This window comes from Chiloscyllium plagiosum, unplaced genomic scaffold (assembly GCF_037043375.1).
Source record: "Chiloscyllium plagiosum isolate Xiang-an unplaced genomic scaffold, Cpla_swu_hap1 HiC_scaffold_45, whole genome shotgun sequence".
Classification (NCBI taxonomy): domain Eukaryota; kingdom Metazoa; phylum Chordata; class Chondrichthyes; order Orectolobiformes; family Hemiscylliidae; genus Chiloscyllium; species Chiloscyllium plagiosum.
The window spans coordinates 39047479-39066699 of NW_028270183.1; the positions used below are offsets into that span (position 1 = coordinate 39047479).

Consider the following 19221-nt stretch of genomic DNA (forward strand, 5'->3'; position numbering starts at 1 on the left):
CCATTGTCACTTTCTGAATATTGTCCATTTTCACTATACGAACCTTTTCCATTGTCACTGTGTGAACCTTGTCCATTGTCCCTGTGCGAATCATGTCCAGTGACACTGTGTGAACCGTGTCCATTGTCACTGTGCAAACCTGGTCCATTGTCACTGTGTGAGCCTTGTCCATTGTCACTGTGCGAACCTTGTCCATTGTCCCTGTGTGAACATTGTCCATTGTCACTGTGCGATCAATGTCCATTGTCCCTGTGTGAACATTGTCCATTGTCACTGTGTAAACCTTGTCCATTGCCACTGTGCAAACCTTGTCCATTGTCACTGTGTGAACATTGTCCATTGTCACTGTGCGATCAATGTCCATTGTCCCTGTGTGAACATTGTCCATTGTCACTGTGTAAACCTTGTCCATTGTCACTGTGCAAACCTTGTCTAATTTCACTGTGTGAACTTTGTCCATTGTCGCTGTTTGAGCCTTGTCCATTGTCATTGTTCGCACCTTGTCCATTGTCACTGTGCGATCCTTGTCCATTGTCACTGTTCGCAACTTGTCCCTTGTCACACTGCGGTCCTTATCCGTTCTCATTGTGCAGACCTTGTCCATAGTCACTGTGTGAACCATTTCCATTATCACTATACGAACCTTGTCCAGTGTCATTGTGCGAACCTTGTCCATTGTCACTGAGTGAAATCGTGTCCATTTTCATTGTGCAAGCCTTGTCTATTGTCACTGTGTGAGCCTTGTGCATTGTTACTGTGTGAACCTTGTCCGTGGTCAATGTGCAAAGTTGTCTGTTGTCACTGTGTAAACCTTGTCCATTGTCACTGTCTGAACCTTGTCCATTGTCACTGTGTGAACTTTGTTCATTGTAACTGTGCGGACTTTGTCCGTTCCCACTGTACAAACCTTGTCCATTGTCACTGTGTGAACCTTGCCCATTGTCATTGTGCGAACCTTGTTCATTATCACAGCTCGAACATTGCCTATTGTAACTGTGCGAGCCATTTCCATTGTCACTTTGCGAACCTGGTCCATTCTCATTGTGCAAAACCTGTCCATTGTGACTGCGCAAACCTTATCCATTGTCACTGTGCGGATCGTGTCCATGGTCACTGTGCGCTCCTTGTCCATTATCACTGTGCGCACCTTGTCCATTTTCACTGTTCGCACCTTGTCCATTGTCACTGTTCGCACCTTGTCCATTGTCACTGTTCGCACCTTGTCCTTTGTCACTGTTCGCACCTTGTCCATTGTCACAATGCGGACCTGCTCCATTGTCAATGTGCGGACCGAATCCATTGTCAATGTGCGGACCTGCTCCATTGTCAATGTGCGGACCGAATCAATTGTCACTGTGCGATCCTTGTTCATAGTCACTGTTTGAGCCTTGCCCATTGTCACTGTTCCCACCTTGTCCATTGTCACTGTTCGCACCCTGTCCATTGTCACCGTGCGAACGTTATCCATTTTCAGTGTGAGGACAGAATCAATTGTCACTGTGCGATCCTTGTCCATTGTCACTGTTCTCAACTAGTCCATTGTCACACTGCGGTCCTTGTCCATAGTCACTGTGTGAACTATTTCCATTATCACTATACGAACCTTGTCCAGGGTCACTGTGTGAAATCGTGCCCATTTTCATTGTGCAAGCCTTGTCTATTGTCACTGTGTGAGCCTTGTGCATTGTTACTGTGTGAACCTTGTCCGTGGTCAATGTGCGAAAGTTGTCTGTTGTCACTGTGTAAATCTTGTCCATTGTCACTGTCTGAACCTTGTCCATTGTCACTGTGTAAACCTTGTCCATTGTCACTGTGTAAACCTTGTCCATTGTCACTGTCTGAACCTTGTCCATTGTCACTGTGTAAACCTTGTCCACTGTCATTCTGCGAACCTTGTTCATTGTCACAGTTTGAACATTGCCCATTGTAACTGTGCGAGCCTTTTCCATTGTCACTGTGCGGATCGTGTCCATTGTCACTGTGCGCACCTTGTTCATTGTCACCGTGCGAACCTGCTCCATTGTCAATGTGCGGACCTTGTCCATTGTCAATGTGCGGACCGAATCAATTGTCACTGTGCGATCCTTGTCCATTGTCACTGTTTGCACCTTGTCCATTGTCACACTGCGGTCTTTGTCCGTTCTCATTGTGCAAACTTGTCCATTGCGACTGTGTGAACCATTTCCATTATCACTATACGGACCATGTCCAGTGTCACTGTGCGAACCGTGTCCATTCTCATTGTGCAAACATTGTCCATCGTCACTGTGCGAGTCTTGTTCATTGTCACTGTGCGTGCCTTGCGCGTTGTTACTGTGTGAACCTTGTCCATTCTCATTGTTCGAACCTTGTCCATTGTCACTGTGCGAGCCTTGTCCGTTCTCACTGTGCGAAACTTGTTCATTGTCACTGTGCGTGCCTTGCGCATTGTTAGTGTGTGAACCTTGTCCATGGTCTCTGTGCGAAACTTGTCTGTTGTCACTGTGTAAACCTTGTCCATTGTCACTGTGCGAGCCTTGTCCATTCTCACTGTGCGAACCTTGTCTATGATCACTGTATGAACCTTGTCTGTTGTCACTGTGTAAACCTTGTCCATTGTCACTGTGTAAACCTTGTCCATTCTCACTGTGCGAACCTTGTCTATATGATCACTGTATGAACCTTGTCTGTTGTCACTGTGCGAATCTAGTCCATTCTCACTGTGTGAACCTTGTCCATTGTCACTGTGCGAGCCTTGTCCATTCTCACCATGTGAACCTTGTTCATTGTCACTGTGTGAACTTTGTCCGTTCTCACTGTGCGAACAGTGTCCAATGTCACTTTGCAATCCTTGTCCATTATTACTGTGTGAACCTTTTCCCTTGTCACTGTGCAGATCTGCTCCATTGCTACTGTGCGATCTTTATTCATTGTCACTGTGCGAGCTTTGTCCATTGTTACTGTGCGAACCTTGTTCATTATCACTGTGCGAACCTTGACTTTTGTTGCTGTGTGAACCTTGTCCGTGGTCAATGTGCGAGCCTTGTCCGTTCTCACTGTGCGAAACTTGTTCATTGTCACTGTGTGTGCCTTGTGCATTGTTAGTGTGTGAACCTTGTCCATGGTCTCGGTGTTAAACCTGTCTGTTGTCACTGTGTAAACCTTGTCCATTGTCACTGTGCGAGCCTTGTCCATTCTCTGTGCGAACCTTGTCTATGATCACTGTATGAACCTTGTCTGTTGTCACTGTTTAAACCTTGTCCATTGTCACTGTGTAACCCTTGTCCATTCTCACTGTGCGAACCTTGTCTATGATCACTGTATGAACCTTGTCTGTTGTCACTGTGCGAATCTAGTCCATTCTCACTGTGTGAACCTTGTCCATTGTCACTGTGCGAGCCTTGTCCATTCTCACCATGTGAACCTTGTTCATTGTCACTGTGTGAACTTTGTCCGTTCTCACTGTGCGAACAGTGTCCAATGTCACTTTGCAATCTTTGTCCATTATTACTGTGCGAACCTTTTCCCTTGTCACTGTGCGGATCTGCTCCATTGCTACTGTGCGATCTTTATTCATTGTCACTGTGCGAGCTTTGTCCATTGTTACTGTGCGAACCTTGTTCATTATCACTGTGCGAACCTTGACTTTTGTTGCTGTGTGAACCTTGTCCGTGGTCAATGTGCGAGCCTTGTCCGTTCTCACTGTGTGAAACTTGTTCATTGTCACTGTGTGTGCCTTGTGCATTGTTAGTGTGTGAACCTTGTCCATGGTCTCGGTGTTAAACTTGTCTGTTGTCACTATGTAAACCCTGTCCATTGTCACTGTGCGAGCCTTGTCCACTCTCACTGTGCGAACCCTGTCTACGATCACTCTATGAACCTTGTCTGTTGTCACTGTGCGAATCTAGTCCATTTCCACTGTGTGAACCTTGTCCATTGTCACTGTGCGAACCTTGTTCATTGCCACTGTGCGAACTTTGTCCGTTCTCACTGTGCGAACATTGTCCAATGTCACTTTGCAATCCTTGTCCATTGTCACTGTGCGAACCTTGCCTTTTGTTACTGTGTGAACCTTGTCCGTGGTCAATGTGCGAAACCTGCCTGTTGTCACTTTGTAAACCTTGTCCATTGTCACTGTGCGAACCTTGCCTTTTGTTACTGTGTGAACCTTGTCCGTGGTCAATGTGCGAAACTTGCCTGTTGTCACGAACCTTGTTCATTCTCACTGTGTGAACCGTGTCCATTGTCACTGTGCGAACCTTGTCCATTGTCACTGTGCGAACCTTGTTCATTGTCACTGTTCGAACATTGTCCTTTGTCACTGTGCAAGCTTCGACCATTTGTCATCATGTGAACCTTGTCCATTGTCACTGTGCGAACCTTGTCCGTTTTCATTGTGTGAACCTTGTCCATTATCACTTTGTGAATCTTGCCCATTGTGACTGTGCAAACCTTGTCCATTCTCACTGTGCAAACCTTGTCCATTGTCACTGTGGAAACCTCGTTCATTGTCACTGTACGAACATTGCCCATTGTCACTGTGCGAGCCTTGTCCATTGTCACTGTGTGAACTTTGTCCATTGTCACTGTACGAACATTGCCCATTGTCACTGTGCGAACATTGTCCATTGTCCCTGTGGGAACCTTGTCCATTGTCACCGTATGCACCTTGTCCATTGTCACTGTTCGCACCTTGTCCATTGTCACTCTGCGGACCTTGTCCGTTCTCATTGTGCGAACCTTGTTCATTGTCACTGTGTGAACTTTCTTCATTGACAGTGTGCGAATTTCATCCGTTCTCACTGTGCAAGCATTGTCCAATGTCACTGTGCGAACCTTGTCCATTGTCAGTTTGTGAACCTTGCCTTTTGTCACTGTGTGAATCTTGTCCGTGGTCAATGTGCGAAACTTGCCTGTTGTCACTTTGTAAACCTTGTCCATTGTCAATCTGCAAACCTTGTCCGTTCTCACTGTGCACACCTTACCCATTGTCACTGTGTGAACTTTGTCCATTGTCACTGTGTGAACTTTGTCCATTGTCACTGTGCGAACCTTGTCTATTGTCACTGTGTAAACCTTGTCCATTGTCACTGTTCGCACCTTGTCCATTGTCACTCTGCAGACCTCGTCCATTGTCACTGTGCGAACCTTGTCTATTGTCCCTGTGTAAACCTTGTCCATTGTCACTGTTTGCACCTTGTCCATTGTCACTCTGCGGACCTTGTCCGTTCTCATTGTGCGAACCTTGTTCATTGTCACTGTGTGAACTTTCTTCATTGGCACTGTCCATTGTCACTTTGTGAACCTTAGCCATTTTCACTTTGCAAAACTTGTCTGTTGTTACTCTGCGAATCATGTCCATTGTCATTGTGTGAACCTTGTCTGTGGTCAATGTGCGGAACTACTGTTGTCACTGTGCGAACCTTGTCCATTGTCACCATGTGAACCTTGTCCATTGTCACTGTTCACACCTTCTCCTTTGCAACTGTTCGCACCTTGTCCATTGTCACCGTGCGAACCTGCTCCACTGTCAATGTGCGGACCAAGTCAATTGTCACTGTGCGATCCTTGTTCATTGTCACTGTTTGCACCTTGTCCATTGTCACACTGCGGTCCTTGTCCGTTCTCATTTTGCAAACCTTGTCCATAGTCACTGCGTGAACCATTTCCATTATCACTTTATTAACCTTGTCCATTGTCACTGTGCGAATCTTGTCCGTTCTCACTGTGTGAAACTTGTTCATTGTCACTGTGCGAGCCCTGTGCATTGTTACTGTGTGAACCTTGTCCATGGTCAATGTGCAAAACTTGTCTCTTGTCACTGTGTGAACCGTGTCCATTCTCACTGTGCAAGCCTTGTCCATTGTCACTGTGCGATCCTTGTTCATTGTCACTTTGCAAACCTTGCCTTTTGTTACTGTGTGAACCTTGTCCATGGTCTCTGTGCGAAACCTGCCTGTTTTCACTTGGTAAACCTTGTCCATTGTCACTGTGGGAGCCTTGTCCATTCTTACTGTGCAAACCTTGTCTATGATCACTGGGTGAACCTTGTCCATTGTCACTGTGTGAACCTTGTCCATTCTTACTGTGCAAACCTTGTCTATGATCACTGGGTGAACCTTGTCCATTGTCAATGAGTGAACCTTGCCCGTTGTCACTGTGCGAACCTTGTTCATTGTCAAAGTTCGAACATTGCCTATTGTCACTGTGCGAGCCTTTTCCATTGTCACTGTGCGAACCTTGTCCATTGTCACTGTGCGAACCTTGTCCATTGTCAAAGTTCGAACATTGCCTATTGTCACTGTGCGAACCTTGTCCATTGTCACTGTGCGAACCTTGTCCATTGTCACTGTGCGAATCTTGTCCATTCTCACTGTGTGGACCTTGTCCATTCTCACTGTGTGAACCTTGTCCATTGTCACTGTGCGAATCTTGTCCATTTTCATTGTGCGCACTTTGTGCGTTGTCACTTTGCGAACCATGTCCATTGTCACTGTGCGAATCTTCCCCATTGTGACTGTGCAAACCTTCTCCATTGTGACAGTGCAAGTCTTTTCCATTGTCACTGTGTGAACCTTGTCCATTCTCACTGTGTGAACCTTGCCCATTGTCATTGTGCGAACCTTGTTCATTGTCACCGCTCGAACATTGCCCATTGTAACTGTGCGAGCCTTTTCCATTGTCACTGTTCGCACCTTGTCCATTTTCACTGTGCGAACCTTGTCCATTGTCACTGTGCGAACCTTGTCCATTCTCACTGTGTGGACCTTGTCCATTGTCACTGTGCGAACCTTGTCCATTGTCACTGTGCGAATCTTGTCCATTCTCACTGTGCGAATCTTGTCCATTCTCACTGTGCGAACCTTGTCCATTCTCACTGTGTGGACCTTGTCCATTCTCACTGTGTGGACCTTGTCCATTGTCACTGTGTGAACCTTGTTTGTTGTTCAAACAGTGACATTGTCCTTTGTCACTGTGCAAGCTTCGACCATTGTCATCATGTGAACCTTGTCCATTGTCACTGTGCGAGCCTTGTCCATTTTCATTGTGCACACTTTGTGCGTTGTCACTTTGCGAACCTTGTCCATTGTCACTGTGTGAACCTTGTCCATTCTCACTGTGTGAACCTTGCCCATTGTCATTGTGCGAACCTTGTTCATTGTCACCGCTCGAACATTGCCCATTGTCACTGTGTGAGCCTTGTTCATTGTCACCGCTCGAACATTGCCCATTGTAACTGTGCGAGCCTTTTCCATTGTCACTGTGTGAACCTTGTCCATTCTTATTGTGCAAAACTTGTCCATTGTGACTGCGCAAACCTTATCCATTGTCACTGTGCGGATCGTGTCCATTGTCACTGTGCGCTCCTTGTCCATTGTCACTGTTCGCACCTTGTCTATTTTCACTGTGCGAACCTTGTCCATTGTCACTGTTCGCACCTTGTCCATTTTCACTGTGCGAACCTTGTCCATTGTCACTGTTCACACCTTGTCCTTTGTCACCGTGCGAACCTGCTCCATTGTCAATGTGCGGACCGAATCAATTGTCACTGTACAATCCTTGTCCATTGTCACTGTTTGAGCCTTGTCCATTGTCACTGTTCGCACCTTGTCCATTGTCACTGTGTGAACCTTGTCCATTCTCACTGTGTGAACCTTGCCCCTTGTCATTGTGCGAACCTTGTTCATTGTCACCGCTCGAACATTGCCCATTGTAACTGTGCGAGCCTTTTCCATTGTCACTGTGCGAACCTTGTCCATTCTTATTGTGCAAAACTTGTCCATTGTGACTGCGCAAACCTTATCCATTGTCACTGTGCGGATCGTGTCCATTGTCACTGTGCGCACCTTGTCCATTGTCACTGTGCGCACCTTGTCCATTGTCACTGTTCGCACCTTGTCTATTTTCACTGTGCGAACCTTGTCCATTGTCACTGTTCGCACCTTGTCCATTGTCACCGTGCGAACCTGCTCCATTGTCAATGTGCGGACCGAATCAATTGTCACTGTACAATCCTTGTCCATTGTCACTGTTTGAGCCTTGTCCATTGTCACTGTTCACACCTTGTCCTTTGTCACTGTTTGCACCTTGTCCATTGTCTCCGTGCGAACTTTATCCATTGTCAGTGTGTGGACAGAATCAATTGTCACTGTGCGATCCTTGTCCATTGTCACTGTTCGCAACTTGTCCATTGTCACACTGCGGTCCTTGTCCATTCTCATTGTGCAGACCTTGTCCATAGTCACTGTGTGAACCATTTCCATTATCACTATACGAACCTTGTCCAGTGTCACTGTGTGAACCTTGTCCATTGTCACTGTGTGAAATTTTGTCCATTTTCATTGTGCAAGCCTTGTCTATTGTCAATGTGTGAGCCTTGTGCATTGTTACTGTGTGAACCTTGTCCGTGGTCAATGTGCAAAAGTTGTCTGTTGTCACTGTGTAAACCTTGTCCATTGTCACTGTCTGAACCTTGTCTATTGTCACTGTGTAAACCTTGTCCATTGTCACTATCTGAACCTTGTCCATTGTCACTATCTGAACCTTGTCCACTGTCACTGTGTGAACCTTGTCCACTGTCACTGTGTGAACCTTGTCCACTGTCACTGTGCGAACCTTTTCCATTCTCACTGTGCGAACTTTGTCCGTTCTCACTGTGCGTACATTTTCCAATGTCACTTTGCGAACCTGGTCCATTGTCACTGTGCGAACCTTGTCCATTGTCACTGTGCAAACCTTGTGCATTGTCACTGTGCAAGCCTGTTCCATTGTTATTGTGTGAACCTTGTCTGTGGTCAATGTGCGAAACTATTGTTGTCACTGTGTGAACCTTGTCCATTGTCACCGTGCGAGCCTTGTTCATTGTCACTTTGCAAGCCTTGCCCGTTGTTACTCTGCGAACCTTGTTCATTGTCACTTTGTGAACCTTGCCCATTGTAACTGTGCGAGCCTTGTCCATTGTCACTGTGCGAACCTTGTTCATTGTCAAAGTTCGAACATTGCCCATTGTAACTGTCCGAACCTTTTCCATTGTCACTGTGCGAACCTTGTCCATTCTCATTGTGCAAAACTTGTACATTGTGACTGCGCAAACCTTATCCATTGTCACTGTGTACACCTTGTCTATTTTCACTGTTCGCACCTTGTCCTTTGTCACTGTTCGCTCCTTGTCCATTGTCACTGTGCGAACCTTGTCCATTGTCAATGTGCGGACCGAATCAATTGTCACTGTGCGATCCTTGTCCATTGTCACTGTTCGCAACTTGTCCATTGTCACACTGCGGTCCTTGTCCGTTCTCATTGTGCAGACCTTGTCCATAGTCACTGTGTGAACCATTTCCATTATCACTATACGAACCTTGTCCAGTGTCACTGTGTGAACCTTTTCCATCGTCATTGTGCGAACCTTGTTCATTGTCACTGTGTGGAATCTTGTCCATTTTCATTGTGCAAGCCTTGTCTTTTGTCACTGTGCGAGACTTGTCATTGTTACTGTGTGAACCTTGTCCGTGTCACTGTGTAAACCTTGTCCATTGTCACTGTCTGAACCTTGTCCATTGTCACTGTGTAAACCTTGTTCATTGTCACTGTGCGAACCTTGTCCATTGTCACTGTGTAAACCTTGTCCATTGTCACTGTGTAAACCTTGTCCACTGTCACTGTGCGAACCTTGTCCATTGTCACTGTGTAAACCTTGTCCATTGTCACTGTGCGAACCTTGTCCATTGTCACTGTGTAAACCTTGTCCATTGTCACTGTGTAAACCTTGTCCATTGTCACTGTGTGAACCTTGTCCACTGTCACTGTGCGAGCCTTGTCCATTTTTACTGTGCGAATCTTGTCTATGATCACTGCGTGAACCTTGTCCGTTGTCACTGTGTGAACTTTGTCCACTATCACTGTGTGATCCTTGTCCATTCTCACTGTGTGAACTTTGTTCATTGTAACTGTGCGAACTTTGTCCGTTCTCACTTTGCGTACATTGTCCAATGTCACTTTGCGAACCTGGTCCATTATCACTGTGATTATGTTAGATTAGATTAGATTAGATTACTTACAGTGTAGAAACAGGCCCTTCGGCCCAACAAGTCCACACCGCCCCGCCGAAGCGCAACCCACCCATACCCCTACATTTACCCCTTACCTAACACTACGGGCAATTTAGCATGGCCAATTCACCTGACCTGCACATCTTTGGACTGTGGGAGGAAACCGGAGCACCCGGAGGAAACCCACGCAGACACGGGGAGAACGTGCAAACTCCACAAAGTCAGTCGCCTGAGGCGGGAATTGAACCCGGGTCTCTAGCGCTGTGAGGCGAACCTCTGCGAACCATTGTCCATTGTCACTGTGCAAACCTTGTCCATTGTCACTGTGCAAACCTTGTGCATTGTCACTGTGCAAGCCTGTTCCATTGTTATTGTGTGAACCTTGTCTGTGGTCAATGTGCGAAACTATTGTTGTCACTGTGTGAACCTTGTCCATTGTCACCGTGCGAGCCTTGTTCATTGTCACTTTGCAAGCCTTGCCCGTTGTTACTCTGCGAACCTTGTTCATTGTCACTTTGTGAACCTTGCCCATTGTAACTGTGCGAGCCTTGTCCATTGTCACTGTGCGAACCTTGTTCATTGTCAAAGTTCGAACATTGCCCATTGTAACTGTCCGAACCTTTTCCATTGTCACTGTGCGAACCTTGTCCATTCTCATTGTGCAAAACTTGTACATTGTGACTGCGCAAACCTTATCCATTGTCACTGTGTACACCTTGTCTATTTTCACTGTTCGCACCTTGTCCTTTGTCACTGTTCGCTCCTTGTCCATTGTCACTGTGCGAACCTTGTCCATTGTCAATGTGCGGACCGAATCAATTGTCACTGTGCGATCCTTGTCCATTGTCACTGTTCGCAACTTGTCCATTGTCACACTGCGGTCCTTGTCCGTTCTCATTGTGCAGACCTTGTCCATAGTCACTGTGTGAACCATTTCCATTATCACTATACGAACCTTGTCCAGTGTCACTGTGTGAACCTTTTCCATCGTCATTGTGCGAACCTTGTTCATTGTCACTGTGTGGAATCTTGTCCATTTTCATTGTGCAAGCCTTGTCTTTTGTCACTGTGCGAGACTTGTCATTGTTACTGTGTGAACCTTGTCCGTGTCACTGTGTAAACCTTGTCCATTGTCACTGTCTGAACCTTGTCCATTGTCACTGTGTAAACCTTGTCCATTGTCACTGTGTAAACCTTGTCCATTGTCACTGTGCGAACCTTGTCCATTGTCACTGTGTAAACCTTGTCCATTGTCACTGTGTAAACCTTGTCCATTGTCACTGTGCGAACCTTGTCCATTGTCACTGTGTAAACCTTGTCCATTCTCACTGTGTAAACCTTGTTCATTGTCACTGTGCGAACCTTGTCCATTGTCACTGTGTAAACCTTGTCCATTGTCACTGTCTGAACCTTGTCCATTGTCACTGTGTAAACCTTGTCCATTGTCACTGTGTAAACCTTGTCCATTGTCACTGTGCGAACCTTGTCCATTGTCACTGTGTAAACCTTGTCCATTGTCACTGTGTAAACCTTGTCCATTGTCACTGTGCGAACCTTGTCCATTGTCACTGTGTAAACCTTGTCCATTGTCACTGTGTAAACCTTGTCCATTGTCACTGTGTGAACCTTGTCCACTGTCACTGTGCGAGCCTTGTCCATTTTTACTGTGCGAATCTTGTCTATGATCACTGCGTGAACCTTGTCCGTTGTCACTGTGTGAACTTTGTCCACTATCACTGTGTGATCCTTGTCCATTCTCACTGTGTGAACTTTGTTCATTGTAACTGTGCGAACTTTGTCCGTTCTCACTTTGCGTACATTGTCCAATGTCACTTTGCGAACCTGGTCCATTATCACTGTGATTATGTTAGATTAGATTAGATTAGATTACTTACAGTGTAGAAACAGGCCCTTCGGCCCAACAAGTCCACACCGCCCCGCCGAAGCGCAACCCACCCATACCCCTACATTTACCCCTTACCTAACACTACGGGCAATTTAGCAAGGCCAATTCACCTGACCTGCACATCTTTGGACTGTGGGAGGAAACCGGAGCACCCGGAGGAAACCCACGCAGACACGGGGAGAACGTGCAAACTCCACAAAGTCAGTCGCCTGAGGCGGGAATTGAACCCGGGTCTCTAGCGCTGTGAGGCGAACCTCTGCGAACCATTGTCCATTGTCACTGTGCAAACCTTGTCCATTGTCACTGTGCAAACCTTGTGCATTGTCACTGTGCAAACCTTGTCCATTCTCAACGTGTGAACCTTGTTCATTGTCACGTTCATTGAACTTCCTTCATTGTCACTGTGCGAACTTTGTCCGTTCTCACTATGCAAACATTGTCCAATGTCACTTTGCAATCCTTGTCCATTATTACTGTGTGAACCTTGTCCATTATTACTGTGTGAACCTTGTCCATTCTCATTGAGCGAACCTTGTTCATTGTCACTTTGCGAACCTTGCCCATTGTCACTGTGTGAACCTTGTCCATGGTCTCTGTGCGAGCCTTGTCCATTCTTACTGTGCAAACCTTGTCTATGATCACTGCGTGAACCTTGTCCATTGTCACTGTGTGAACCTTGTCTATGATCACTGTGCGAACCTTGTCCATTGTCACTGTGTGAACCTTGTCCGTGGTCAATGTGCGAAACTTGCCTGTTGTCACCTCCCTTCCCTTCCTGGACCTCTCCATCTCCATTAGTGACGACCGACTTGACACTGACATTTTTTACAAACCCACCGACTCCCACAGCTACCTGGATTACACCTCTTCCCACCCTATCTCTTGCAAAAATGCCATCCCGTATTCCCATTTCCTCCGCCGTATCTGCTCCCAGGAGGACCAGTTCCAGCACAGAACACACCAGATGGCCTCCTTCTTTAGAGACCGCAATTTCCCTTCCCACATGGTTAAAGATGCCCTCCAACGCATCTCGTCCACATCCCTCCGCCCTCAGACCCCACCCCTCCAACCGTAACAAGGACAGAACGCCCCTGGTGCTCACCTTCCACCCTACAAACCTCCGCATAAACCAAATCATCCGCCGACATTTCCGCCACCTCCAAAAAGACCTCACCACCAGGGATATATTTCCCTCCCCACCCCTTTCTGCCTTCCGCAAAGACCGTTCCCTCCGTGACTACCTGGTCAGGTCCACGCCCCCCTACGACTCACCCTCACATCCTGGCACTTTCCCCTGCCACTGCAGGAACTGTAAAACCTGTGCCCACACCTCCTCCCTCACCTCTATCCAAGGCCCTAAAGGAGCCTTCCATATCCATCAAAATTTGACCTGTACATCCACTAATATCATTTATTGTATCCGTTGCTCCCGATGCGGTCTCCTCTACATTGGGGAGACTGGGCGCCTCCTAGCAGAGTGCTTTAGGGAACATCTCTGGGACACCCGCACCAATCAACCAAACCGCCCCGTGGCCCAACATTTCAACTCCCCCTCCCACTCTGCCGAGGACATGGAGGTCCTGGGTCTCCTTCACCGTCGCTCCCTCACCACCAGACGCCTGGAGGAAGAACGTCTCATCTTCCGCCTCGGAACACTTCAACAGCTTCCTCATTTCCCCTTCCCCACACCTCTTCCTAGTTTCTAACCTCCAGCTCAACACTGTCTCCTTGACTTGTCCGGACTTGTCCGACCTGCCTAGCTCCTTTTCCACCTATCCACTCCACCCTCTCCTCCCTGACCTATCACCTTCATCTCCTCCCCCACTCACCTATTGTACTCCATGCTACTTTCTCCCCACCCCCACCCTCCTCTAGCTTATCTCTCCACGCTTCAGCCTCACTGCCTTTATTCCTGATGAAGGGCTTTTGCCCGAAACGTCGATTTTGCTGAAGCTCCTCGATGCTGCCTGAACTGCTGTGCACTTCCAGCACCATTGATCCAGAACTTCGTAAACCTTGTCCATTGTCACTCTGCAAACCTTGTCCGTTCTCACTGTGCACATCTTACCCATTGTCACTGTGCGAACCTTGTAAATTGCCACTGTTCAAACATTGCCCATTGTCACTGTGTGAACCTTGTCCATTCTCACTGTGTGGACCTTGTCCATTGTCACTGTGCGAACCTTGTCCATTCTCACTGTGTGAACCTTGTCCATTGTCACTGTGTGGACCTTGTCCATTGTCACTGTGCGAACCTTGTCCATTCTCACTGTGTGAACCTTGTCCATTCTCACTGTGTGAACCTTGTCCATTTTCATTGTGCGAACTTTGTGCGTTGTCACTGTGCGAACCTTGTCCATTGTGACTGTGCGAACCTTCTCCATTGTGACTGTGCAAGTCTTGTCCATTGTCACTGTATGAACCTTGTTCATTGTCACAGCTCAAACATTGCCCATTTGCGAACCTTGTCCATTGTAACTGTTCGCACCTTGTCCATTGTCACCATGTGAACCTTGTCCATTGTCACTGTTCACACCTTCTCTTTTGTCACTGTTCGGACCTTGTCCATTGTCACCATGCGAACCTGCTCCATTGTCAATGTGCGTACCAAGTCAATTGTCACTGTGCGATCCTTGTTCATTGTCACTGTTCGCATCTTGTCCATTGGCTCATTGCGGTCCTTGTCCGTTCTCATTGTGCAAACCTTGTCCATAGTTACTGCGTGAACTATTTCCATTATTGCTATATTAACCTTGTCCAGTGTCACTGTGCGAGCCTTGTCCGTTCTCATTGTGTGAACCTTGTCCATGATCACTGTATGAACCTTGTTAAACTTGTCTGTTGTCACTGTGTAAACCTTGTCCATTGTCACTGTGCAAGCCTTGTCCATTCTCACTGCGCGAACCTTGTCGATGATCACTGTATGAACCTTGTCTGTTGTCACTGTGCGAATCTAGTCCATTGCCACTGTGCGAGCCTTGTCCATTCTCACCGTGTGAACCTTGTCCGTTCTTATTGTGTGAACCTTGTCCATTGTCACTGTGTGAACTTTGTCCGTTCTCACTGTGTGAACTTTGTCCGTTCTCACTGTGCGAACATTGTCCAATGTCACTTTCCAATCCTTGTACATTATTACTGTGTGAACCTTTTCCCTTGTTACTGTGCGAATCTGGTCCATTGTCACTGTGCGATCCTTATTCATTGTCACTGTGCGAACCTTGTCCATTGTTACTGTGCGAACCTTGTTCATTATCACTGTACGAACCTTGACTTTTGTTACTGTGTGAACCTTGTCCGTGGTCAATGTGCGAAACTTGCCTGTTGTCACTTTGTAAACCTTGTCCATTGTCACTGCGAGCCTTGGCCGTTCTCACTGTGCAAAACTTGTTCATTGTCACTGTGCGTGCCTTGCGCATTGTTAGTGTGTGAACCTTGTCCATGGTCAATGTGCAAAACATGTCCATTGTAACTATGCGAACCTTGTGCATTGTCACTGTGCAAGCCTGTTCCATTGTCATTGTGTGAACCTTGTCTGTGGTCAATGTGCGAAATTACTGTTGTCACTGTGTAAACCTTGTCTTATTGTGCGAACCTTGTCCATTGTCACTGTGCGAACCTTGTCCATTGTCCCTGTGGGAACCTTGTCCATTGTCACCGTGTGCACCTTGTCCATTGTCACTCTGTGGACCTTGTCCCTTGTCATTATGCGAACTTTGTTCATTGTCACTGTGTGAACTTTCTTCATTGTCACTGTGCAAACTTCATCCGTTCTCAATGTGCGATCGTTGTCAAATGTCACTTTGCGAACCTTGTCCTTTGTCACTGTGTGAACCTTAGCCATTTTCACTTTGCGAAACTTGTCCGTTCTCACTGTACAAACCTTGTCCATTGTCACTGTGCGAACCTTCCTTATTGTCACTGTGGGAATCTTGGACATTGTCACTCTGTGAAGCTTGTCTGTTGTAACTCTGCGAGCCTTGTCCATTGTCACTTTGCAAACCTTGCCCATTGTCACTGTGCAAATATTGTTCATTGTCTCTGTGCGAGCCTTTTCTGTTGTCACTGTGCAAGCCTTGTCCATTGTCACTCTGCGAACCTTGTCTGTTCTCACTTTACAAACCTTGTCCATTGTAACTGTGTAAACCTTGTCCGTTCTCACTGTACAAACCTTGCCCATTGTCACTGTGCGGACCTTGTTCATTGTCACTGTGCAATCCTTGTCCGTTGTCACTGTGCAATCCTTGTCCGTTGTCACTGTGCAAAACTTGTCCTTTGTCACTGTGCAAGCCTTGTCCATTGTCACCATGTGACCCATGTCCATTGTCACTTTGTGAACATTGTCCATTGTCACTGTGCGAACCTTATCCGTTTTCATTGTGCTAGCCTTGTCTATTCTCACTGTACAAACCTTGCCCATTATCCATTTGCAAACCTTGGCCATTGTCACTGTGCGAGCCTTGTGCATTGTTACTGTGTGAATCTTGTCCATTTTCAATGTGCGAAACTTATCTGTTGTCACTGTGTAAACCTTGTCCATTGTCACTGTGCAACCATCGTGCTTTGACACTGTGAACCTTGTCCATTGTTACTAAATACGCCATATTGATTGTCACTAAGCATATCTTGTCCATTGTCACTCGATGTGACTTGTGCTCTGGCAGTAAACAGGTGCATTTTTACTAAATTTGTCTTGTCCATTGACACTAAATGTCCCCTTACAAGAATGTGAAGGCTGCAGATGCTGACGATCAGATTCAAAAAAGTGTGGTGCTGGATAAGCACAGCCGGTCACGCAGCATCCAAGGAGCATTTTGAGCATAAGCTCTTCGTCAGAAAGGAAGTGCTCCCTTGTTCCTTGACACAGAAAGAGCATTATCCTTGGGCACCGTATATGCCTTGTCCATTATCACTGAACCTGCCTTGTCCATTGTCACTGACCATGCCTTGTCTGCTGGCATTGAATGTATTTTGTCCCTTGGCCCTGGGTTTATCTGAGTTATTTGCAACATATTTATTAGAGTTCAGAACAAAACATTCAGCATGAGCAGACAAATGTATGTCAAATCATTTGAATTATTTCAGAATACCACATCAATAGAACAGTATGGAGTTACTCATCCTTTATCACACTGAGTGACACAAAGATCAAATTCTTTCTGTAGTGACTTCACAGGAATTTATTGTATATTCTGTTGATTCAACTTACAGACCCATTGCTCAAAACTCCCAGATGCAATATAAGGTGACAGTTTATTAACAATTCAAGATCTTGGTGAAGTTCATATGGAAACCTTTTGTGACTGACAGACTCATTCAAACCTTAGGAGCTGGTGGGTTTAACAGTGACCTGTGAAAGAAATCCTTTCCTGCATTGCTTGAGATTACTTAGCTGCCAACCACTGAACACAATCTGAGAAAACCCATCCCCACCCCAGTGCTGCAGAGAACTGGGACTAACTGTGTTGAAGAGGGTCGAGAGTGTGGTGCTGAAAAAGCACAAGAGGTCAAGGCAGCATCCGAGGAGCAGGAAAATCGACGTTTCAGACAAAAGTGGGCAGACTTGTTTGAAACCAAAAAGCTTTTTGTAGAATGGATGGAATGCTAAGTATTTCAGTGAAATGAGACAAGATACAACTGATGCTTGCTGTGACTCTAGATACAGTGGAACAGATGAAAAATGTTTTGACTTTGCTGTTCTTTTTCACAGGCTAATGGCAGCTGGCAGGATGCTACTACCCCATCTTCTGTGACTTCACCTACTGGAGGACCAGGCAGTGTCAACTCAGACACCTCCAACTGATGAGCTGCCAGCAATCACCTACTACTCCACTGGCTTTCATTTCACTCAACCATAGAATGCGAAGGACTTGATTTCCAACCTTATTTCATTGAAAGGGTCATTGGGATTCTTTCTTGGGTAGAAGCTCCCTGCCACCTAAATGTAAATATAGTAGGACAAGAAAAGGTATTTATACATTTTTCACACAACAGAGTGCAGCCAATTACCTCACTGTAAAACCCTTTAAAACCAATAGAGGAATGCTTCCTGTTTAGGTTACAGTGCTTACACACTACCTCGCAGCAATATACTCTAGATTTACACTCATACTTTAACCATCACCTTATGTTTGTCAATTTTATCCCAGTCATTCAACCTCTACCAGTGTTGCAATGTACAAGTTTTAATTAAGCTTCATGGTCAGCTGTATTAGGAAAACAGTTCACTAAGATTGATGCATGAAAATGAAACCCAAGGTATTACTGCTTTTAAAGTTCCTGCTCTGAAGTGAACAGGCATTTAGCTGTGTTTTATGTAAGTTGAAATGACTGCAGAAACAGACATTGAGCCCTACACTGACCATGTGATTGTGTTAGGGTATGCAGGTCTACTTAACTAATGCAGACTGACTTTTCTTTTGCTAACGATGTGTTAGTCTTTAGTGTCCGACTAGAAGTTAGTATTGGTTTTCAGAAAAGTACAGAGCAGCTCTGAATTTTGCTCGGAATCAAACTAAATATTTCTCAGGGCTGACTTTCTACCACTTCCTCTTCAAACCTGTCAGCAGTGGATGAAATAGGCACCACTGCATTAAAAACAGGTATTTCAGGAATATAAATAGAATGCTTGGCAAAATGGAGCACTGTGTTTAAATAAAAAATCATTGTGCAAAGGATGGACCTCAGTCACCCTGTGGAAAACATCTGTTGATGACTGGGCTGACTCAGACCTGGTCTATGCTTGCCTGTATAATTTTGACGTTGGGGCAGTGAGGTAGCACTGTGCCTGGTGATAGCTGATACTATTCTGCACTGTTCAGCACAGTGTGAATGTTAACAATGGCCAAAGCCCTTTATTAACTTTTTCTTAAAACTGAAATTCAATATGTAAAGAAAAATAGGAATAATGGATAATAGATTTTTGTTAGTTATTGTGATCTTATGTACTCTGTAGTTCCAACCCTTAGTTACTCTTTTATCAGAAATCTGCTTTTCTGATGAGGCCAAGTTAGTACAGCATTTTATGTAAACTCCTGTGTTTCAAAATTGCAGAAGTTACTGGATTGTTTTAAATGCAGAAAAACATTATTGGACGACTCTTGGAACCAGAATATAGAACGAAATAGTCCAATAGAATTAACAGTGGTGGAAGACATTAAATTATCCAGTAGGGATGAGGAAGTCTTCCAGTCTGGTAACTAGAAAATAAATTCAGTTTGAAATGCTGGGAAAGTTTACTTTAATTAAGTGATGTCGGACTGCAGGAATGGTCTGTGCTCAGGACTGGCA

General features: G+C 45.9%; 1 protein-coding gene across 8 annotated transcripts in view; it reads left to right on the plus strand.

Annotated features, from left to right (window-relative positions):
• The window catches only part of LOC122552150 (pre-B-cell leukemia transcription factor 1-like), a 621501-nt gene extending 603719 nt beyond the window's left edge, over nt 1–17782 (plus strand). For all 8 annotated transcript variants that reach the window (XM_043694652.2, XM_087983510.1, XM_043694655.2 and 5 more), the window contains one exon: nt 17642–17782. In XM_043694652.2, coding sequence (XP_043550587.1) covers nt 17642–17734 — 93 coding nt within the window. In that variant the 3' untranslated portion in view covers nt 17735–17782. The remainder of the gene's footprint in view (nt 1–17641) is intronic.
• The last annotated feature ends 1439 nt before the right edge of the window (nt 17783–19221 follow it).